The 22,970-nt window shown below is 50.2% G+C and overlaps 2 protein-coding genes and 1 long non-coding RNA gene across 3 annotated transcripts; 1 reads left to right on the top strand and 2 right to left on the bottom strand.

The window, feature by feature from the left end:
- Positions 1–9,205: 9,205 nt before the first annotated feature.
- Positions 9,206–11,666, bottom strand: MRPL46 (mitochondrial ribosomal protein L46). The gene is made up of 4 exons (XM_064722204.1): positions 11,456–11,666; positions 10,938–11,130; positions 10,243–10,416; positions 9,206–9,652 (listed from the first exon to the last, which is right to left on the bottom strand). Exons 1-4 carry the CDS (start codon positions 11,648–11,650, stop codon positions 9,402–9,404), a joined length of 813 nt encoding a protein of 270 aa, XP_064578274.1. The 5' UTR covers positions 11,651–11,666; the 3' UTR covers positions 9,206–9,401.
- On the top strand, positions 11,604–15,322 carry MRPS11 (mitochondrial ribosomal protein S11). Its single transcript, XM_064722205.1, has 6 exons — positions 11,604–11,759; positions 11,885–11,995; positions 12,231–12,320; positions 12,995–13,124; positions 14,465–14,530; positions 14,961–15,322. Exons 1-6 carry the CDS (start codon positions 11,713–11,715, stop codon positions 15,066–15,068), a joined length of 552 nt encoding a protein of 183 aa, XP_064578275.1. The 5' UTR covers positions 11,604–11,712; the 3' UTR covers positions 15,069–15,322.
- A 55-nt stretch (positions 15,323–15,377) lies between these two features.
- On the bottom strand, positions 15,378–20,753 carry LOC135452263 (uncharacterized). Its single transcript, XR_010441564.1, has 4 exons — positions 20,618–20,753; positions 20,158–20,445; positions 15,906–15,983; positions 15,378–15,823 (listed from the first exon to the last, which is right to left on the bottom strand). It is a non-coding gene; the product is annotated as an uncharacterized LOC135452263 (long non-coding RNA).
- Positions 20,754–22,970: the final 2,217 nt, after the last annotated feature.

The following is a 22,970-nucleotide window of genomic DNA, read 5'->3' as shown; positions in this document are numbered from 1 at the left end:
CCCAAGTAAATCAAAGGCATACTGTGCCAGTCTGGAGAGAGGATCAGGCCCTCCCCAGTGACTGGTCACAGCCAGAGACTGGTGATCATCCTCCCCCTCGCAAGGTGAGGGACAGCATGTGGCTGAAACCTCAACACTGCCCTCTCCAAAGCAACTGCTGCACAGCTAGGCTTATAGGAAATTCATCCTTAAGGATTGCTTGACTCCCCCTTGTTTACATCAAACACACACAATAATTTTTTTGCCTCTATCCCTATTCCATATGGATGCACCCCTATCCCTCCCTATCCCTGCGCAAGGCCCCGGGCAGACCTCAGCACCTGCCCTCCATCCACCCTCTATTCTCACATGCTGCCTGCCTGCTCCCTGCCCTAGAAGCTCCTTGGACTCTCCTGCTTCTTGTCAAGCCTCAGTGGAGCAAAGACAACCATCTGCCAATCACTGGGATCCTTCAATGTGAGAGGTACAAGCTTGAATGCAGCAGTTAAAAACTGTTGATCCTTATTCCATGCTCCAGGTTCCCACGCTGGAGCGTGCCAGAGCTAGAGCAGGAGGTTGTTTTAAGGGGAAAGGGAAATAATACTCCACTGGAAGGATTTCCCAGTCACTGCCTGCCATCTAGTGCCTAGCACTGAGCTGTTTCACAGGCAGCAAGCAGCATCCACCTCCATCCTCTGGGGAATTTAGCTCTTAGATTAGAGCCAGCGACATTTGAGCATCAAGCTCCCAGCACTGATAATTCCCTGCCATGCTCCTCACTCTGGGCCAGAGCCAGGGAATGGATTTGGAGACCAATAGCCCAAGTCCTGGTGGGAACTATCAAGGAAAACAGCATGGGAGTGAGGAGAGGCAATGCTGTGTGCCTGCCTGGTTTGTGACACCATGCCCAGCTACAAGAAGCTAACTATATACAACACAGCTTGACTTGCTGCAAGCTGCTGCCTTCAAGGTCATGTCATCATTGTCACCAGCTCTGATCAAAGCAGTGTGCACAGGCATTGTGTGAAGACTGCCACAGACAGGCTAAAAATAGGGAGACAAATGGAAGCATGAGGGAAAAGGGTGAAGGGTGAGGCTTATCAGCTGCACAGGACACTGAAAACTTAAAGAAAATCAGGAAACAAACAAAAGTAATCAAGAAACACCAGCTTTGTGACTTGGAATATTCTGGTGCTTGGACATACCCCTGAAAATTCCCACCCAGCTCAATCCATGGGTAATCACTGCAGCAAGAACACAGTCCCTGCCAAGCTCCTGTAGCTGGTGATTTTAACTTTGTCTTCAGGCAATCTCGAGAGCTGATGCTCTCTCTTCCTTCCTTCAGCAGGGATGTACCTGGAATCACCTTAGGGGGTGTCTGGCAGCTTCTTGCTCCTCTGAAAAGGTTCAGATAACAACCTACCCAAAAGGGCAGGAGAGAAAGAACAGGCAAGACTCACCATAATCCTATTTGCAGGCAGAGAAAATTTAGGGATATGAAATCCAGAAAGATCTGGACAGGTAATGTCCATCTTGCTCACTGCCTCCTGCCTCTGCAAGCCACAGACCCTCCAGCATTCTGGTGGAAGGCACTGCCTGCTGCACCACATTCCCTAAGGAGGGACAAGAGTGCTGATGGAGCAGAGGCTGAAAAGTGGGTCCCCATGGGTGCCACCTCCTAAAATGGGGGACTCACTGCCCTTCCACACAGGGCACTGATGGGATCAGACACCCTTAACGCCCAATTTCCCTCCTATCCAAACTCCTTACATCTTGGCTGCCCACTCCTCACCAGATTCCTCTTTGCTCAAGCTCATCCAACATTTGCAGCCTGTGGCACTTGAAGCTTGAAGCCCTGCCACTTCCCAGCTTGGGAAGTAGTTGCTGTTCTGCAGAGGAGAGCTTTGGATCTGACACAAACTGGGCATTTGGAAAGGGCAGGTGGGGCAGGGCAGCAGCTTCAGAACCCGCAGAACCAAGTTTCCTGATTAGCACATGGCTCCAGTTTCCTCCAGTGCTTCCAGAAAAGCAATAGGCAACATTAACAAAAGGATTACTCAGAATTCAAAAGCAAATGGGATTTGTGACCCATTATATTAACTGGGGGCTAGGGAAAGCTCTACACAGAGAGAATACTGCCAGCAGGTCACCAAACCAATTATTAAGAGCTCACAGATCACAAAACTAGATATATACTTACATCAAGATAAATTTCTATTTGCCTGCAGAAGCAGGATGCTGGCTGCGCCACCCTCCAAACCCAGTGTGTTTTTCCTATGTGCCCATTAAACCTGGATTACACCTAGGTTTTTCCCCCAATAATTCACTCACCTCACAGGTTTACTGCTGAGGAATAACATTTGGGAGGGTAAAACCTGAAAGGAGAAATGTAATGGGTATAATTACTTTGATAGATGAGAGGGAGCAGAAAGCCAGCAGGCAGCAGCACTGCTGGCCCATGCCTCATGTCATGATGTCCCCAATCTCCCTCTGCCTAGATGCCTGAGAGCAAGAGCAGCCCCTCAGAAGATGATCTGCTTTCAATATCATCGACCACCTAAAGCTCAAACAGCGTTCAGCTTAAAATTCAAACTGTTAGTTGAAAACGCTTTGCCTCAACTTTTGCGTCAGTTAATTATGAAATTGGATGTTCAGCAGCCAGCTAAAAAGCCAGTTGCTGGTAGTGCAGATTCCGGCTCCTGGACTGTTGTAAAGGGCGGTGCCCTAAAGCACGACGGTAGAAAAAGAGGCGGTGCCATAAAGCGCGACTGTCGTAAAAGGTGCCGTAAATCAGCACTGTCGCAAAACTGCCGTAAATCAGCACTGTCGTAAAAGGTGCCGTAAAGCGCGACTGTCGCAAAACTGCCATAAAGCAGCATTGTCGTAAAACTGCCGTTAAGCGCGACTGTCGTAAAAGGTGCCGTAAATCAGCACTGTCGTAAAAGGTGCCGTAAAGCGCGACTGCCGTAAAACTGCCGTAAATCAGCACTGTCGTAAAAGGTGCCGTAAAGCGCGACTGTCGTACTGCTAAAGCTGCGACATGTCGTAAAAGGTGCCATAAAGCATCACTGTCGCAGAAGGTGCCGTAAAGCGCGACCGTCGCAAAGGTGCCGTAACGCGCGACTGTCAATAAAAAAACTGCCGTAAATCTAAGCGCTGTCGAATGCTAAGTGACTGTCGTAAAAGGTGCCGTAAAGCGCGACTGTCGTAAAACTGCCGTAAAGCGCTACTGTCGTAAAAGGTGCCGTAAAGCGCGACTGTCGTAATAGGGGCGGGGCCGTAAAGCGCGACTGTCGTAATAGGGGCGGTGCTATAAAGCGCAACTTCAGAGACTTTTTGACACATTTTGAATAAAGCACTTTAATAGTATCTCCTGCCGGGCCATGGCTGCCGCGGCACTGCTCCCAGCCTGCAGGGCGCCGCTTGAGCTGTTTTCTGCACGGGGGATGCCCGCAGCAGCCGCCCCGCCGAGCTCCGCCCCTCGCCTAGCTCCGCCCCTTGCCGCCTCGCGTCTCCAACGGGACACGCCCCCCACCTCCATGTCGGACCCCACGGCTCCGGTAACCACAGCCCCGTTAACGCCTGCCGTCCCGCCCCCTGCCGTCGCGGTCCCGACAGCCGGGCCCGCAGCCAACCCCCCGGTCCCGCCATGTCCGTATTTGCCATCCCGTTGGTCTCTGCCGTCCCGCCTCTTCGAGCCCGCCCACCAGCCGCACCGCAGCCCCAGCCCCCCTGCTTTCCCCCCACCACCCGCGAGTTCGGCGGCGCCTCCGGACCCCCCAAGTCCCCCTCGCTCCCTCTGCCGACACAGCGGGGCCGGTGCTGGCCCAAGTCCCGTCGCTGCCGCGTCTTCGCAGTCCCCGGCGGCTCCCGGCTCTGCGGTGCCGAGCGCACCTGGCGCGGCCGCGCTGCGTCCCCGGCGCCCCCTGTGCGCGTTGCCGCGGGAAGCCGCTCCCCCCCCCGCTCCGGCTTTCAAGCGCACGTGGCACACCCCGAGCCGCCCGCGGGTCCCGCGGCAGCGCAGACGCCCACGGCTCACTCTATCCCTGCCGCCGTTTCGGCGCACTCCCCCCGTCCCGGCACAGCACCGCTCGCGCTGGCACCGACACGCCCCAGCCCCCAAGCCGCCCCGTGCCAGCGCGGCGGCGCCTGCACCCGCTCCCGTGCCTGCCGCGGCTCCGGTCCAGCCTCCCGCCAGCGCCGCCCTGCCCGCCCGGCCGGCCGGCACCCCAGCTCCCAGCCGCTGCACGCCGCTCCCAGCCGCTGCACGCCACGGCCCCCCGCAGCAGACACCCGCCGGCTCCACGCCGCTCCTCCTCCCCCCGCCACCCCGGTATCATCTCCCGCTGGCGAGGCCGCCCCGCCGCCGCCGCCCGTGCCCTGTTTTCCCGCTCCTGCCCCCCTCCCCCCGCCGCCGCCGCCAGCGCTGCTTCCGGGATCAGCCGCACGCATGCGCAGTTCTATCTCCACGGCCGGCGCTCCCCGCCCCCCCCCCCGCTTTCGCCGCAGCTTTGGTACAGCCCGTTCCCGGTCCCGAGCCGCTGCCTGCCGCTGTCCGGCCACAGCCGGCATCTCCGTGCCCTGTAACGCCGCCTCCGCCGCCACCGGGTCTATTCACGGCACCACAGCAGGCGAATACTGCAGCGCCTTGCATGTATCCTTCCGCGTCTCTGCCTCTGCCGGACTTTGAGGACTCACATCAGCGAGAGATCGCTCCGCAGCGCGTGACTCGTGCCAACCGACACCTGGTGTGCCTCCGCGTATTCGCCTTCCGCGCTCCTAGCACCGAGTGGGACTACTTTGTGTCACGAATCGTCGGCACAGCCACATCCACGCACACAAACCGTGCAACGAGGAGGGGGAGGCTGGAATATAATAACAGTTGGAATACAACAGGTGCTTTAATAAATACAGGACAGACAGAGAATTATTTTGCCCCTGCAAATGCCAATCTGCGTCTTCTTTAATTTCTAGTGTTCAACTCTGCAGTGTGTTCAAGTGGATGATTTCTGAAGGGCTGTACTGCACCAGAGGCTTTTAAGGAAAATAGTCCCATGAAAGCAGGATGAAATCTGAATGTAGAGGACAGCTTTGTGCTTGTACCACTTCTCTCTGGAGCTGTTTGTCGGAAAAGCAGCAAGCAGGCATGAGTAGTTCTCCTTTTATTTCTGCAGGTTGCACAAAGCATTTATTTCTGAGACATATTTGTTCTTTTAAAGCTATTTTGAACTCCTAACGATGGTCTGCTGCATCAGTTAATTATTAAATTGGATGTTCAGCAGCCAGCTAAAGAGCCAGTTGCTGGCAGTGCACAGTCCTGCTCCTGGAGTGGGCTCTGCATTCTCTCCATAGAGGCTTTGTTGCTGTGCCTCAGTTTGAAGCTTTATTGGTGAAAGATACTTCATAATTCAATTGAAGAAATTTCCCTGGGTCTTCAAGCATTGCTTATGAAGTCCTGACAAAGGATTTTATACCCCACAAGATCTGTTAGGGAAAAGTAGCCTTGACAGCAAAGCTGTAGCTGGTACTACCTGAAGGGGGTTCCTGCTGTCAGCATTTCACAGTCACCTCAAAAATTCCTCTTTCGTTTTTGAGGGATGGATGTCAAGGACTGGGTAGTATCAACAAAGCTTCTGAGGAAATTTGACCCTGAGTACAAGTTTCCCAGCAGTACCCCATATTTTATATCCATTCTTGCTTTTGCAGAGATTCACTCAAGCCTTGCCTTCTGACTGCCCCACTCTGTCTCTTTCCAATGTGCTGGTTATACCAACCCACAGGGGTTTCACAAGAAAAGGGAAGAAAAAGGTGTCCCCAAAAACAAAAGGATGGGATTTAGTCCACTCATATCACTGGTGACCTCAGGATGCTACCTGCACCCCCAGCATGCATCCCTGCCCATGGTTCTATTTGGGAGATTAGCATCTCTCCTCCCACAGGTGTTCTGAGAGCAGGAAGAGGTGTAGCCTGTGGCTCCAAGGACCTCTCCTGGCTCTACATGTATTTATCTTCCCAATTCTGAAGCAACAGACAGCAGCTTCCCATTATGTGAGAAATTGTGAGGTCCTGAACAGTTCAAACTATCACAAAAACACATCAGCAGGGCTCTGCTTAGACAGCGCCAACCCCCAAAACTTACACAGACAAGGAGGGATGTCAGGTAGGCAACAATTTTGTAAAAGTAAAGGAAAACTGTATCTGTGAAGCTGAGAAGTGTTTTTATTAGGACTTGATATTTCTTCTCCACTGGAGGGGAGTGTTCGTGTCAACTTGGCACAAAGAAAACCCTCAGGTCTCTCTTCTAACATGGTGGTTTAAGCAACGGCTTAGATGCCAGTGCTTTAGAATGCAACTGCTCCTTCCATTTGTGTCTGCTACTGGAGACTTTTAGCAACAGCTGCTGCACTGCATCACACCAGGGCCAGGACATCTTCAGATGCTTCCTTCCCCTTGGAGAGAGAAAGGATGAAGCTTTTTGTGTATGACCCTTAAGAATGGAAGCATCCCATGCCAAAACTGGCTTTGAGGAGCAGGAAGCCTCTGCAGCCTGAGCTGCACATCCTCTCTGGTGTGCACAGTCAGGAGTGGGTAACAGCAGCATGGATCTTACCTGGAACTGCTTAGATAAGCTTCACATTGCTGCTCTCAAAGCGAGGAGCTATGAGTCCTTTCCAAAATTCCTCTCTGCAGTGCACCCTTCACAAGGACAGCTCTTCAACTGACCTCACCCTGCCTTGCACTGAAGAACCACAACAAACTCAGTTTCTTCCCCAGGCACTTGATGCAACCTCAGGTTCTGGCAGAGATCTCATGTGAGGGGACTTTGTCAAGGTGAGAAAAACCCTCCAGGGTTTGAGTGCAAACAAGCTCCAGCCTCCTTCAACACCTAGACAAACTCTGGTGGCTCTCCATCACATTTGCAAAGGGAGTTTTGTGTTTCAACAAAAGTAAATGCTCCCCCTGCTCTTTGTGCTGGACTGCAGCAGCTCTCACACAGCCACAATTCCACAGGTTCCTTCTGCTCTCCCAGAAAAGGCTCTCAGGCTTTGTCCTGCCTTTTCAGCACTTACCACCAGCCTGCTCACACTTCTGCATCTCTGAGTATGGGCATAGGTTCATGCTGAGTGGAAAGGCAGCCTGCAGCCACCAAGTTCCCCAAGGAAAAGAACAGCCTCAGTGATCTGCTGCAGGAGTTTGGGAATAGAGGAAATGAGAAGATTCAAACCATCCTCTAGGATCCTCCAGTTTCCCTCTCCCCAAGGCTGGGAAGAAAAGAGATCACACAGGAGAACTGAGCAAAAGCCTCTGAGTTACAGGATCTGTGATTGTTTGCAGCAACTGGCTGAGTGGCTTTAAATAAGATCAACTACAGGACAAATAAAAATAATTTAAATAAATAAATAGATGGTGCTGTTCCCACACAGGTTGCAAGCAGGAATTTTTATTTCAGGTGATGAAAAAACACTTTCAGCTTTCAGAAAAGACCAAGCTTCTCACACACATGCTACCTGTGAGAAAGTCTGAGGACAAGGAAAAAGCATTTAAAAATGAGGGATGCTGTTGATTCTGACCTTTCCACTGCGAAGTCGCTACACATCTCTCAGCACAGACAATGCCCAAAGACTTGCAGCCTGAGTAATCCAGAAATAGGAACTGCCTGGGTCTGAAGATCAGCAAGGTTTCAGTGCATCCTTTTCTTTCATTTGTGCTCTGTCTTTTGGGAGCAAGCACAGATTAAACAGCATTTTTTTATGCTTTCAAAGTTTTGTCCCAGCAATAAAAAACCTGCCTTGGTGTGGGAAACAGGGCAGGCTCTCTAGCTAAGGGCATGTCTTAAACCTGTGGCCACAAGGTCTCAGCTGCATCTTCTGGAGCCAGGGACAGCCTGAAACAAGAGTTGCAGAGAAAACCTGTAGTGACTGCACCCCACAGGAGGGGCACAGCCTCAGAAAAGGACTCACCTTCCCCTGCTTCAGCAGCTTCCAGTCCTGGAGAAGGTAATAGGAGTGCTGACCTTAGAGAGCAGCCAAAAATCTGCAGCCTTTCAGGCACATGTTCTGCTCCACATTTATTTCCTCCACATTTGTTTCCTCTTGCCACTGCTCCCTGCTGCAGACTCAGCCTCCTTGCCAGGCCTATGAGGATGCTTCCAGGAGCCAAGTTTTGTTGGTAATTTATGGCAAACCTGCAGCTCCCAGTCTGTCCAGCATTGGAAAATAGAAGGCTGCTGTGCTACCCTCCACCCCAGTGTCTTGCAGAGTGATTAAGGATAACTTTAATTTGTTGAGCCTGGAGCTCAACAGCTCCCAAAGGATTGATAAAGTACACACAGCAATCTCCAGTTCCACCCCTGGAGTCCAAACTCTCTCTGGATGATTTATGACAGTTATTTCCTCCCTCTCTCCCTGCTGCTGGAGCAAGCTCATTCCCTGAGAGGTCCAGCAGCACTCTTGACTACTGAACAGCAACATTTACAACCAGAAAAAACCTCCAACAACAGAACCAGCCCCAGAGGGCCAAGACAGCATCACATAAGCTCAGGATAGAGCTTCTAATAAAGAAACTGGGGTAATAGGGTCAGGCTACCTGAGGCAGACCCAGCTGTGCTGGTCTGATGCCGTGGGAATGGGAGCCAAGAAGTCCCTAGAGACACCTTTGAGGCTGCTCCCATGAGACAGCGATGCTAAAGCACCTTCCCCTCCCAGGAAAAATGAGCCTCGAGCCCAGACAGAGAGCAGCTGCTGTTGCTGCTATCCTCCCTCAGTGTCTGCTGCTGTAACCTGAGGCTCACAGGCAGGCAGTGTGGGTGGGAAGGCAGCTGCCCATTCCTCATGGATCCGTGTCCTCCACAGCCACTGTGCACCACAGACTCCAGGCCAGAGGCAGCTAACACCAGAAGTTAATAAGCTGTGAATATCCCTGTTACAACCCCCCAGAAACCCTTCCTGTCCTGGCTGGCGTTCAGGAGAGTCTGTTCCCACCTGGACACACAGATAACCCTCCAGTGCTGCTCTTATCAGAGAGCAGGTGGCACTGATAAGCATTAGCAAAAGCAAGGAGAAACCCTTTGAGGCTGAGCCTATGGCAGGAGTCTGAAGAGGAAAGCAAACCTTCTGGGTAGCACAGCCCCAGGGAACCACACTCCTGGGAGAGGAAAGGATCATGCATTTCCAGAAGAGGTGGAGGAGGAGAATTCAACAAAAGCAAAGAACTCCCTCAGGAAAGCTTCACTTCCGAGTATAAATGTTAATATTTATTCAGTACAGGGCCAGTGAAGAGAACTGGGAAATAAGGCAAAGGCAAATTATCCTTCAGAGCCCAAGTGAACATCTCATACCCCCAGCCCATGCAAAGCACCAGCTGTACTTCTCCATGGAGCCATGTTCCACACTTTCCCCATCTGCTGGAGCACAGGCCATTGCTCACAAGTCCAGGAGGAATCTATTGACTTTTTTCAGGTATTCTGACTGCAGGTAATCTCCCAGCTCCTTCTTTGTGACCCACAGATGATCTGCCTTCAGCTTTGCCTGGGACAAATCGTTGCTTTGGAGGAAGGCTTTGAAGAAGAAGACTTTGGCTCCCACGTTATTCTCAGTTCTGATGGCCTTGGGGAATTTATACTTGTAAATCCCAAATGGTGCATTCCCCAGGACTTTGGCTTGAATGTGATCTCCTGCAAGAAGCCAGCAATGCAAGAGAAAGAGAGTAAGACATAAGAAAACAGAACAATAACTGCTCCCTGTATAACAACACTGCATAAGCCATTCCTTGTATGTGGTTCAGACTGACTGTTCCCTCTTTGGCAGAAATACTGTGAAAAAAATGTTGTTTTTTCTCATGAAAAAACAGCTCATTTGGAGACCAGAGAGTCCTCTTAGAGTGGGAGAGGGAGGAAGGGGAGGGTATCCAGCTTTGCTAATCTTGAGTGAAAAGCAGGGACACGTGTTTCCCTTCATCATCCATCTGCCACAAAAGCTACTACAGGGCAACAAGAGGGAAAGAGAAGCCCAAAGCAATCCCAGACATTCAGGAGTATCTGGTGATACCCCAAAATGGCCCATGATGGTCAGACATGGCACTGCTACTGCTGACAGCCAGAGATCCCAATTCCCAGTGTGCCAGCCCTCTGCCACAACATGCCTTTTTTCCAGCAGATGGGAGAAGTGGGAGAAGATTTCACTACAGCAGATGGCAAACATCCCTCAGACAGGGCACTGGAAGGAAACCACTGGGACAAACAAGAAGGAGGGTCAAGCTACATACCCAAAAACATAGCCATGGCTCGCTCAGCCGTGCTCCGTAGTGTCTCTCCAGGCTGCCACTCCACTTGAGGCAGGAGCCACAGCTCCTGGTTACCAATTTTCTGTTTCACCAGAAGCATCAGGTTGCTGTCCAGCTTTCTGTTCAACGATGTTCGATCGTTGCTTTTGTCAGCATCTGCCAAAAACCAACACATGCTGGAAACAAAGTCTTCTGGCAGCATGCTGTGACCCCCTTGGTTATCAACCCTGTGTGCCTCACACCCAGAAACAATGCACAAATGTGGGTACATGGAATATGACAGAAATCTACACAGGAATGCTCTCAGTCACTTTAGAAGTCATTGCAGGATTCAGCTGCTGTTTTCCTATCCAGAAGGACTCTATAATAAGCAGGCTGGATCTCTACCTTTACAAAAAACAAAAGCAATAAGTAGAGCTTGGGAACCAAATGACCAAACATTTCTCTTGTCTGGAAACCACATCTATGTTCATCATTTTACCTTCATGAAAACACAGTTTTTGCAGCATAGGAATGCTGATTTCCCTGTCAAACAGTTAATTACACATGTGCTACCAAAGAGTCAAGACTCTCTTTAAAACAAACAAAAAAGAGACCCAAAAATGTCTTCCTTCTATTGAATTGCATTCTGGCAAACAATCTGAGTGTTATTACCCACCATGAACTCCAGGCTGTACCTGTTATCCGTGGGGCAGCTTTGAACCGCAGAAACTTCTGTTCCCACTTCTCCTCCAGGTCCTGAGCCATGATGACCGTCTTGCCATGAGCTTCATCCTCATCATACAAGCTTTCCATCTTCTTCTTGAGCTGCTCCTCCTCCTCCAGCTTACGCATTTCATGATCAGAATAGAGGCTCCTCTCCAGCTCTATCTAGAAAAGCAACATAAAGAATTCTTAAGCCACAAGCACTACAGGTATTAGCAAGCAGAATTAAATTATTTCCAATTCAGGACAGTAAGGCAACAGGAATTTCCTGAGGTTGAGCAGGGCGTGTGAGAGGGACACCAGCACCAATGAGGTGACCATGGGGACACCACCAACACCCACGAGATGTGGGGCAAGTCGCAGGCAGAGCACTCGGGGAGCAACATCACAGACGGTGTGTGCGAGGCCACCAGCCCCTGACGTGCCTCTCCCCTCATGCCTCAGACCAAGGGCGCCATTTCCCCATCAACACCCCCACATCCCCTTCTACCTGCTCCATGAGCGCCGCCACCTCTTCCTCCTCCTTTTCCAGAGGCTGCGTGATTCGGGGAAGCCTCAACAAGCACATCGCCCCAAAAAGCTTCCAGGGACGCGGCGCGGCAGCGCTACAAACCCAGCGAGCGCTGCCCGCCGCCCGCAGCCCCAGGGGCGCCGCCATGGCCCGCGCCCCACAATGCCCCGCCATGTCCCCTCCTCGCTCCCGGCGTGCTCCGCGCGGCCGCTCCCCGGCGCGGGCCGAGCGCCGCCATGAGTGCGGCCATGGCGCTGGCCGGGCTACGTGTGCTGGGCTGGGGGTGAGCGGAGCGGGCGGGACGGGCAGTGGGGAGCGGGGGGACAGCGGGGAGGGCCCCCCTCGCTGCGGGGTGGCCGCTAGGGGCTGCCCGTTGTCGCCCAGCGCTCACCGCTGTTGTCTCCTCAGGGGCCGCGCCGCCGCCCTGTGCCGCGGGCTCCGCTCCGGCCCCCCGAGGCTGCAGGACGCGGCGGGGGCGGCTGCCAAGGAGACGGAGAAGCAGAGCGCGACCGAGCAGAGGTGAGAGCCGAGGCCAGGCCGCGCCGGGAGGGCGCTGCCATCTGCCTCTTGCTGCGAGGTTTTATCGCCTTCGGTGGGTTTTCAGCGAGGAAGGGGAGGGAGCCGCTTGACTCAATCAGAAACGCAGCTTGTGTTTTTCGGAGGTTTGCTCCCTTCTTTCTTTATTTCCCGATATGAAATGAAACTTTGTAATATTTAAAGAGCGAGGCCTGACAACTCTTACTTTGCTCCTCAGCTCTTTAATCCTGCAGAGGAACTCCATGAGGTGGGATGGCAAGGTTTATGAAGAGGTCCCGATAGCTCACATCAAAGCAACTTACAACAAGTAAGCAAATGAGCTCCTCCATTCCTGCTCTCTCATTCTGCGTGTGAAATCAAAGCTTTGAACCCGTGGTTTGGCCTGTCATCATTGTGATCTAAAGGCTCAAAGGAAAACAGGCAAGGGAGTTGTGTTCATAGCTGGGAAGATGATACTGATTTAAACCTCAGTGGTGTTCGGGGAGCATACCTGTTCTTGGAGTGTCTTAAAAGCAGTGAGATTGTTTTTATATATTTTGATTACATTCTGATATGAATAATCAGATGCTGATAGTTTTACCAGCAGGTTACTTCCAGCTCATGCTATAGCACTATTTCTGTGCAAGTGTTAAAAAAATTATCATATTCTCCATGAGACAGCTGTGTTTCATCAGTGATTGCTCCTGTGATATGTTACTGCTTAAGGCTCTTTCAAGTTCTAAAAGTGTCTTGTGCATTTTTTTTAATAGAAGAGATAAAATGCAGTGAGAGGTGGATGTGAAAGGGCTGAGTGGGATAAAGCACACCTACTCCAGAAAGCTTCTGCTGGGGTCTGTAAGATGACCAGGTCACTGCTGGGTGGTCTCTGCAGTGGGTTTGAGTGGGATACTTTAAAAGAGAGACAGAAGTCAGTTATGCCAGTAAGGTGAGCGAGAAACTGGAGAATAAAGCTTTGTTCCAGCTTGCTTCTTCCCTCTGCAGCACACACATCCAGGTGGTGAGCTTTGACAACCAGCCGTTCTCCCGCACGTCCTGCGGCACAGAAGGCTTCCAGAACGCCAAGAAGGGCACAGCCATCGCAGCACAGACTGCAGCCATGGCAGCAGCAGTGGTGAGTGCCCACTGTCATCCCCACCTCCAGAAGGGAGCTCTGACTGCCTGCCCTGCACCTGGGCACAGCCCTGGCTTGCAGGCAGCACTGTGGTGCTGGAGTTTCATTTGCACACGAAGTGTGTTTGAAAGAGCTGTTAGAAATGCCCCAAGTGGGAGCTGAACTGTGCAGGTTGTGATTGGCAATGTGTGATTGTGTGATTGTAACTTGGAGCCTGTCCTTTCCTAGCAGCGGTCTGCACAGCCTCCTCTTTTCCTAAGTGAACATTTCTCAGTCATTTGGGGAATGTAGACCCTGAATCAGCAGCAGTTCAAGTTCTGCACCGTAGGGGGCTGAGAAGTAGCTGTAGTTATTGTCTGGATATTTTATATCTGCTCTCTGCCACAGAAGTGAGCTCCAGCCAGCAGTTCCAGTCAGAGGAAGTGATGTTCTTGCACCTGTTCATTCCAGCTGCATGTCCTTTCTTGTAACTCTTTCTGAAAAAAACCATGTGGGTGTCCAGGTGGAGGAGCTGAGGCTGGCTGTGTCACAGTCCTCATTACAGCACAATAAGGCAAGGTTAAACTGAAAATCCTTACCCTAAATTAGGTGGAACTCACTTCAGCCTTTCATGCCAGAGGAGTTTGGTGCCACTGCTGGCCAACAGCTTATTGTGGTTGACTCAGAGGGATATAAGAACATCTTCACTATTAATCTGTGCTCGTTGGAGCCTGATAATAGCTGCGTAGCAGTGCTTGGACAGATTGATTCTGTCACTGTTGAAGTAGTTAGTTACGTTAATTGCACCAGAGCACAATGAGAAAGAAAGCCAGAGGTGGCTCCCTCCACGTGGTGGCAGCAGGGCTGTGCTGTACAGCAGTTCTTCATTTCCAATTTGAAAACCCCTAGAATTTTTGCCCTGAAGGTGTGGACTCCTGCGCAGCAAATCTAAAGCTTGCCTGCTCTCTCATTTACCCTCCAGAAAGAATCCACCGCTCACAGGGAAGAAGTCGCCACATTAGAGAAGGGAAAACAACTTAGAATTAGTCATTGTTAGTCCCTTGCCACTTCAGTCACGTATCCATGGATATGTCCTTTTTTGCTCTGGCTTTAGGTCACAGATAGTTTGATTTGAGAGCTTTCTCTGTGTGCAGAGCTCACAGTTGAGCACAGAAGTTCTCTTGAACTGCCATGGCCCAGCCTCGTTTGCTCTTAGTGTCTCTACAGTAATCCTCATATATGCCTTCTCTATCCATTACTACCTGATCTTTAATTTTATTTAAATACTACTATGAAAATGAAAGACACCAGGGGAGCCAGAGTTTGTCAGAGAGAACACTGACTGGTTGTTCTTTTCACAGAAAGCACGTGGGAAGGGTGTATTGCACGTGCGAGTCATGGTCAAAGGACTGGGACCTGGACGCAAAGTAGGTGTTGGAGTTTCTTTTCCATACTTTATTTTCTCAGCTATCATGGATGTTTTCTAAACTCAAACTGGTTTCAATTAACTTGGTTTTTCTGAAGCTGATTGTAAAGGATTCCTCACCCAAGTGCCCAGTAATGAATTTTTAGAGTCATTATAATTTTAGAGTAATACCATGTTGGAGGTAGAATAAAAGCTGTATTTGGGACTTCTTATGGCTAAAATAGGAAAATCAGTAGGAATGCTCAAGAGCGGACTAGAGCAGATAAGTTCAAACTGGGTTTTCTGAATGAGTTACTTATTTTTAAGAATTGAGAAGTGAGAAGCATTGGAACAAGTTGATTTTCAGATGGGGGATGAAACTGTTTTGCCCTGAGCTTTTTCCCTTCTCTGCTGTTCTGTGTGTTGATAGCTGTCATCTGCTTTCATTTCAGGCTGCCATCAAGGGGCTGACAATGGGAGGTTTGGAGATCATCTCCATCACCGACAACAGCCCGGTCCCCCACAACGGCTGCCGCCCACGGAAACCCAGGAGAGTCTGAGGGGCAGGGCAAGGGACACACAGCTTTCAGTGTCAGTTCACCAGGGACTGACTTGAATGTTGCTTCTGTGACTGATTCTGGAAGGCCACCCTCCCTGGAAATACTTGTTGAGGGAAGCTTGGAGAGAACATGCTGAGCCTTGAAAATGCAGGAGGTAGAAGCTGCTGGTAAAAGCAGGAATCCGTGTATTCCCTTAGTGGGAAGCCTCTTGTCTACAAAGTTTGTTGATTAAAATGTTGCTTTTCTGACAGCCATTCCTGCTGTGTTCCTAGAAGTATTTTGGCTTATTACTTCCTTTCAACTGCTCTCTTCCTCTTACCACCATATGTGGCTCTTGTCTAGCCCTCCATGCCATTAGTGCCCTTGTCAGACAGAAGGAGAGCCTGAGATCTCAATCTCCTTGTAGTCATCTGTAGTAAACAACTGCACAGGGTCAGGTCATCTTCCTTCCCTCTTTGTCTCACTGCTCACATTGGGAAACAAGGTGTGGGGTAACTCTTTCCTTCCCCCTGGCTCAGAGCTACATGTCAGAGGCAGCTCTCCCTGTTCACAGAGCACCAGCCTGGATCCATTCCTGATTCCTGGCACAGATCTGTTGCAGTGCTTTGTTTCACCCAAGCTGTACTGACCTGCCACTGCTCTTGGCAAAGGAAAGCACCTCACTTTCTAAAGGGGCTGCTGGGATCTTGCCAGGTTTGATGCTTGCAGTCTCTTTGGCCCTGCCTTGTGCACCACAAACTGGATTTTCCAGGGTCCTGGGGAAAGCAAGCAGGGGTTAGTAGGCCCAAGGAATAATGAAATGCTGCCAAGGAGATACAAAGCACTTAAGTCTTGTACCTCTGTGTATCCACAAGCAGCAGGAGCTTGTTGTGGGTCTGTGATGTATTATTGCTGTCCTAGCTCCATCCAGAATTTCTGCCAAGGAAATATGTCAGGAGCATTAAGCAGGGAAGGTAAAAGCAGTAACTGACTACAGGATGGATTTGCTGGATGGCAGAGGCACAGTGCCTAGCAAGGGGCACCTCACTGAAATCCCTGCTGCCAGAGAAGCCCTGGCACTATACAACGTGCTCTGGGCAAGTATTTCACCTGTAAACATGGTGTATTTCAAAGCAACCAGCAGTTCTATTGCAAATGCAGAATCTTCTTTTCTATTATTTCTCATTCTGTCATTCCTCTGTAGTTTCTTAAATTGCATAGTTAACTATTTTCTTCCTCTTTAGAGAAAGGGTACCATAGCAACAAGGCAGTGAACCTCCTTCATGGGGCTGAATGGCATACAGCAGGTTTTGAAAGAAATCACTCTGCTTAGAAAAGCCTGTTGAGTTGCATTTGACAGGAGAAAACAAGATTCAGACAAATCTCCTACTTTAGTCCAACTCTGAATTTGAAGGGAGGGTAGGTGATCTTAGAGGGAAGTTCCTTGAGCTGTCACAGATTTGACAGTGAGGAAGAGAGGCTTTCCATAGATGTTTGCCACACTAGGAGAGTTTCCCCCTCACTCCAGAAATACAGCTGCACTAGGCACTTAATATTCCGCTTTTTAAGAAGAAGATAGCAGGTCAGCCATAAACTGCCAAGATGAACTCTCTCAGTATGCAGTCAGCTGGCTGGGGAAGGGATGTGTGATGTGTTTACAGCAAGGCTGGGCTGGTGTCTGTGCCCAGCACAGCAATCAGCCTGACAAAGGAAGGGCACCAGGCTGTGCTAGCAGGTTTGTCTAACACACACAAGACCAAACACTGCTGTTCTCTCTCTACTACAGCCTGTTCAGTGCAGCAATGCTCTTGGTTTCTGGGTGTTTGTGAAGGTTTTAGGAGGTCTGCCACTGCTTATACAGTGGGAAGCTTTAAGGCCCTCCCTGCCCTGCCTATTTTGACTGACAGTCCCATAGCACCCTCTGTGCTGGACAGAAGAGGCTGACACTGTTCTCCATGGCTCAGTGGTTGGGATCTGTACAATATGATGCAAAATCTTTCAGACCCCCACCTCCCTGTACTCGGTACAGCTTTGTACTGAAATCACATTTCCCATCCACCCTCTCTCCTGCCCTGATGGAGCACTCCCAAAACCATGTCCTAACTTAGTGCACAGTCTCAGCTGTTTATCCTGCAACACATCCTGGGGCTCTGGGGCAGTCAGTGAGGTGAGGGAGCACAGCTGCACAAAGCAAGGGCTGGATGCTCCTTCCTGCACACACTGTACAGTGGAAGAAGGCTTAAAACTCTATTGTGGTTTGTGTTGCAGGGAATTAATAGACACCAATAGTGCTTAACGATTTCCTTACCCTTCAAATGAAACTATTAATTAAGGGTCTGGTTTTAGTCAGCCACTGGTGTTTACGAGTTCTAATTGCTTTTCTTGGCATCTGGGTGGAAAGCTGTTTTCTACTGGCTCACATTCCTCCTGAGCAGCAATTACTTTATTTGTCAGTAGCATGGCCACAGCATTAGCACTCTCATTAGGGTCATATCCTCTCCCTCTGGGCTTCCCTGTTGCTTTTGGACATTTTGCTCTCCATTCCCTCCTAACTTTTGATTCCCTACATTCAAAGATTACTTTTTTCTGAGAAACAGTCTCAGAAATTGCTGCTGACTGCAAAGCTTCATCCTGGTTCATCCCTGGCCTTTCCTGGGATTCTGCGTTCCGTTCTAAATAAACGGTCACATGGACCTCTCTGCGTTGTATCCCTGTAAATCCCTGTGTAAAACACGGAACGCTCTCCTGACTTACAGATAAAATGCTGCCTCAGGTCTGTTTACCCCTTACTGAGTGCCACACCACCTTGGGGAGTTAGTCTAACTTAGTTACCCTTCCTTTGGACCTGGGATGGCACCTGGTGGCCTGGAAAAATAGCCCTCAGCCATCTCCCTAATAGTGTATTATTCTGCAAAGAGGAATTACTTCCCTATCCCCAGCAACAAGGACCTTCTGCCCAGAGCTGCAGCTTTATCTGCTGAATTGGTGATTTACTATTTCTTCCATGAGCATCTCAGTGACAAGATTCAGGCAGCCAATTTGGATCCCTTTGTGAGATTCAATTAAACCATAAAGTGATGTCAGTGTCCTTTAACAGCTGACTGTACACACAAGCAGGCAAGGAGAAGGGGGAGAAGGGGACAGACCCTGCAGTGCTAATAAACTGTAGCAGCAGGGGTGGCTTAAGGCAGCCTGGCTACAGCTGCTAGAGACATCTGTGCAGGTTTTGCTGGCTTTCCCTCTGCTGTGGGAATACCTGGCTCGAGATGTGCACAAAGAAGGTCACTGAGTAGGTGTTTATAACCCTAAAGCACCCCTGGGAGTTTTGAAGAAGTAACAGTTCAAATCAGGTAATGTTTTTGCACTCAGACTTCAGCAGATAATCACGGTGCTGCTTTCATGCCTAGCATCCCCACCTGGCCCCTCTTCCCCTCCAACCTCAGCCCATGACCTCTCAGACCAAAAGGAGATAAAGGGCCCTCGGATTGGATTTCTGCTTTCCCAATGTTCTCCTCTCCCTGAAGAGGCATTAATGGGTACTCATGGCAGTGGGAACTGCTCAGAGGTTTTACTAATGAACAGCATAAGAGCATACAAGCCCCCACAGGAAGGTGAAGCGGAATTGCAGAGTCCTCTTGGGGAGATGTAGAGGGGAGCCAAGCCTTGATGATATTTGTTTTTTTGAAACCACTCACACCTCTTCTGCTGAGTTCTCCAAGCTTCCCCTGCACTAGTGCCACTTGGCAGGGTCCTTAATTTCTCCAGAGTCCATAACCCTCCTCCTGTGCCCACATCTACAGAGAGTGGAGGCTGTGCACCTGGACCCAAACATCTCTGCAGCTCTGGAGCCCCAACAGCCATTGTTTGGGAAAGCTGCTTCCAGCAGCAGCCTCACTGCTTGTTTTTCTAAAAAAAAGTAAGCAGAAGGGAGAAAGGATTGGGCACAAGGGGCTCCTCTGCACAGCAGCAGGCCAGGCTTCCCACACACACAGGGCTCCAGGTAGCAAATAAAACTTGGGGCCCCAGGCAGAATGACATATTTCACCCACCAGTCTCCCATCCTCTGCCCCCTCTGCAGGTCCCAAGGGGAGGGGAAGTAGGATTCATCTCTTCATGCACCAGCCTGCACAGACCTTGCTCTCCTAATTGCCAGCCATGTTCTCAGACAGCCCCTTGGCAAAATCTGGGTGCTGCCTTTCATTTCACTCCTGCCAAATCCACAGAAATAGTAATTTCCTGACCTGCCAGGGTCAAACTGACCAAGAAATGCAAATTACTGAAGACTGGTCAGCCCTGTGGACTTCTCAGTAAGGCTGATGGCTGGAAAGCAGCTTTCTCCAGCACTGGGAGATGCTCTGGGATAATCTGTCCCTGGACATGGTTGTAAAACCAGCCTGTTTACCAAAATCCATCCAAAGAAGTGATGCTGCCTGGGGAGGTCCCTTCCAAGTGATCCTGCATCCAAGAGACACAGTCATCAAAGGGCCAGTGTAAAACTGGAACAAACCCTGCTTGGCCACAAGCAGCTGCACAGCAGAGCTGCTCTCCCCAGCCCTTATCAGAGCCAGCAGATCAGCACCAACATCACCTTCAAACCTGAGCCCTCTCTGGGAAAGCAGCCGAGGGGGGATTTAAGGGGTAGGAGGCAGGATGAGGAGAGATTAACTCAGACTTTGCTGCCCAAAGCCAGACAGGCTGCACTGCACAATCATGCTGTCGAGATGACATTTGTCTGTCCTATGTTACAGGAGACCCTGCTTAGCTGCCAGTTGCTCCTTTTTCTTTACAAAGAGGGATTTTACAAGCATTAAGTACTAACCAGTCAGGGGTGAACCAGTGACCTACCTACGCTGCTGCAGGTATCAGCACAGATAATCTGGACCTCACCCTGACTTCAGGACCAGCCCCAAAAAAATAGGGCAGCAGCAATGAAAATTATCCAGCACGGGCAGAGCCAACAGAGCACGTGGGGCAGTGCCAGCGCTTTGGGATGAAGTCCCACACGCAGGGACAGTGCCAGCACTGCAGTAACCCACGGGATGTGTGCTCAGCCCTGCAGCTCGGGCCAAGGCTGCCTGCTGGTCGGCACAGAGGTGCTGGTGCCCCTCACCTTTCGGAGCCGGCTGTTTGAAGCGCTGTCCCCCGGCGCTGGCGGGCACGGCAAGGCCGTTTCCATGCGGATGGGCTGCTGCTCCTCGTTGCTGTGGCGACGGCGCTGGGCGCCAGCAGGTCGGAGGCGGGAGGGCGAGGATCGAGGATCGTATCTCGGCGGAGCTCACCAAGGGCACTGGGTACATCTAATCCGGCGCTGCTCCATTTTAGGCCTCCCAGGAGCACCGGGGAGGTATCAAATGACCAGCTCAGGGCAGCGAGCAGGCACTCACAGGGATACTACACACTGCGATTAAAAACACCCGAAAATCACATTCAACAGCAGCCAGATGGCCCTGGCAGGGCTTCCCTGCCACCTGCCTGGTTCTCAGCCCTCCAAGCCCCTTGAGCAAGTGGTCCCACACATCCCAGCTCCAGCAGCCCCAGGGTTGATGTCAGCGCTGCCAGTACACCCTCACCTGCCGAATCCAAGGTGACCAGTCAGGCACTGGGACAGTTGTTGTTATATTTCATATTTCTAGAGTCCCATATTGTTGTTTTTATATTCTTAAAGTCCATGCCTTCTAGCTGGTTTTCTACCATGCAGTTCTTCTGTGTAGCACAGTTCCTCATGACTTCCACAGGGGCTTCTCCTGATCCACCCCTTTTTATTCCAGTTCTCTTCACAGCAGCTACAGCTGCTGCCCAACTAAGGACTTCACAGCTGTAGCTCGTTTAGAGTAACTAGGACCCACTTATCCCATACATAGGACTCTCACTACAGACAGTGACAGTGAGCTCAGCCACCCAACTCTCTCTACCCTTTGCCTCCATACCTGATGCTGTTGCAACACACCTGAATAGAGGAAGGATACTGGCAGAGGGAGGGATGAACTTGTGCAAGAGTAGCTTTCAGAGGGACAAGTCGCTGCCAAAAACAGGGTTTAGGGAGTCCTCTGGGCAAAGCCAGGGCTGCTCTGGACTACATTTGGCATTTTGCAAAGCTGCTGGGTAGAAGGGAAGAAGACTGCCACGGAAAGTAGAAATAGCATGTTCCTGGCTTTAAAAAGATGGAACTCAAACTAGTTTTGTCATCCACAGAAAATAAACTCTTCCAAAGGAGGAGGTATCTAATTCATACCTGGACAAAGCAGAATGCAGCAAATGCTGGGGCACTGGTAGTGTTATCTAAGGGCCCTGGGCATCCATGAGCCATCCCAGCACATTCTTCCATTACTGTCTTAAACTCATTAGTCAAGTGAGGACCCAGATGTTACCAAGATGCTGCAGCACAGCCTTGAGTAGCAGGAACCAAGGGCAATGTGTCACTTTCCAGTTCTCCTCACATACAAGACCACAGCAGCTGGCCATGAAATACCAGTTTCCACATTGCTAGTTTAAAACTGTATTTTTTTTTCTGGTAAAATAATCCATTTTTTATGGATTATTTTACCAGAAAAGCTTTTATAACCATGTAATAATTCAAGAAAGCACAAGATTCAGGCATATCAAGGACACAGGCTCTGAAACTTGCATAGCAAGGATGAAGCAAACACACAAAATCCTGTTCAATTGTCCATAGGACATCCATTTGCTCTGCAGCATGTACCTATCTGATAAAGGCTCCCAGAAGGACAACAGCTGTGAGAGAGCCACATATCTCATTGCTATGCCTTCACCATCTCTCTGCCCACAGCCCTGAGAGATCCTTGCAGGAAAAGCTGGCAGAAAAGCAGCAAGACAGCTCATAAAGAAGAAAAACAAAGGGATTTCTTAAAGCATCAGAAATCTGATTCTTCTAGCTAGGTCAAAATGACCAAGGGAAGAGCTTAATAGATGCAGCACCTGAGCAAAAGGAAGGTCCTTTCAGTACACACAGGGAGCTAAATCAGGGCCATAAGCAGTGGAAGGTTAATTGATAGGAGTCTTTAGTAGGGACACATCTTAAACCTATCCATACATTTGATTCTAATGGGATTTCTGTGCCTTGCTGTCTAATGTATTTTATAAAAGAAATAATGCAGCTGTCCTGCTTTCACTACTTTTATTTTCTTAAAGCAAAGGCAGCAGAAGAAGTAACAAAAGATGAGATTTTGCTGCCAGTCAAACGCAGTTTCCAGCTCAAGCATCTCCTCCTCACTTAGTGCCTGAAAAGCCACAGGCTCAAGAGCTTTCTGGTATGCTCAAGGTCTGCACAGGAAAGCATCAGAGAAATGGAGGAAAGGTTCAAAGGAAAATCACTTTCATGCTCAAGATGCAGATGGTTAGGAGAACTAACACAAACAGGGATGCTGCCGAGTTCTCAGCCAGATTGCAAAGAGGCAGGGAGCAGCACATCGACAATCTGAGTGCCTCAGCACAATCCAAAAGCAGTGGCCAGGCTGTTCTGCCAAGCAAGGTGTGTTCAGCTTTGTGCTGGTTTGGCTGGGGCAGCTACAGAGGATGGAGCCCTGCTTTCCTGGAGATGGCTAAACACCTGCCAGACCATGTGAAGTGGGAATTAATTCCTTGTTTTGCTTTGCTTGCATGTGGCTTTTGCTTTACCCATTAATCGGTGTTTATCTCAACCCACAAGTCTTCTCACTTTTCTCACCATTGAGGGAGTGAGCAAGTGGCTCTGTGGGGCTGAGCTGCCAGCTGGGGTTAAACCACAACAAGCTTTCATCCCTTGATCATGAAGAAAATGTCCAAAAGACTAGATAAATGCTGAACATGGAATAAAGGAAGAGTCCCCGAGTACAAGCTGGGCTAGTAATAATATGCGAAGGGAAAAATGTAACCAAGAATTCCTCTCCCAGCATTAGTTCATGTAGACAAGAATTTGAGAAATCT

Source organism: Zonotrichia leucophrys, chromosome 10, assembly GCF_028769735.1.
Source record: "Zonotrichia leucophrys gambelii isolate GWCS_2022_RI chromosome 10, RI_Zleu_2.0, whole genome shotgun sequence".
Lineage (NCBI taxonomy): Eukaryota > Metazoa > Chordata > Aves > Passeriformes > Passerellidae > Zonotrichia > Zonotrichia leucophrys.
This window is presented reverse-complemented; position numbering and strand designations above follow the sequence as displayed.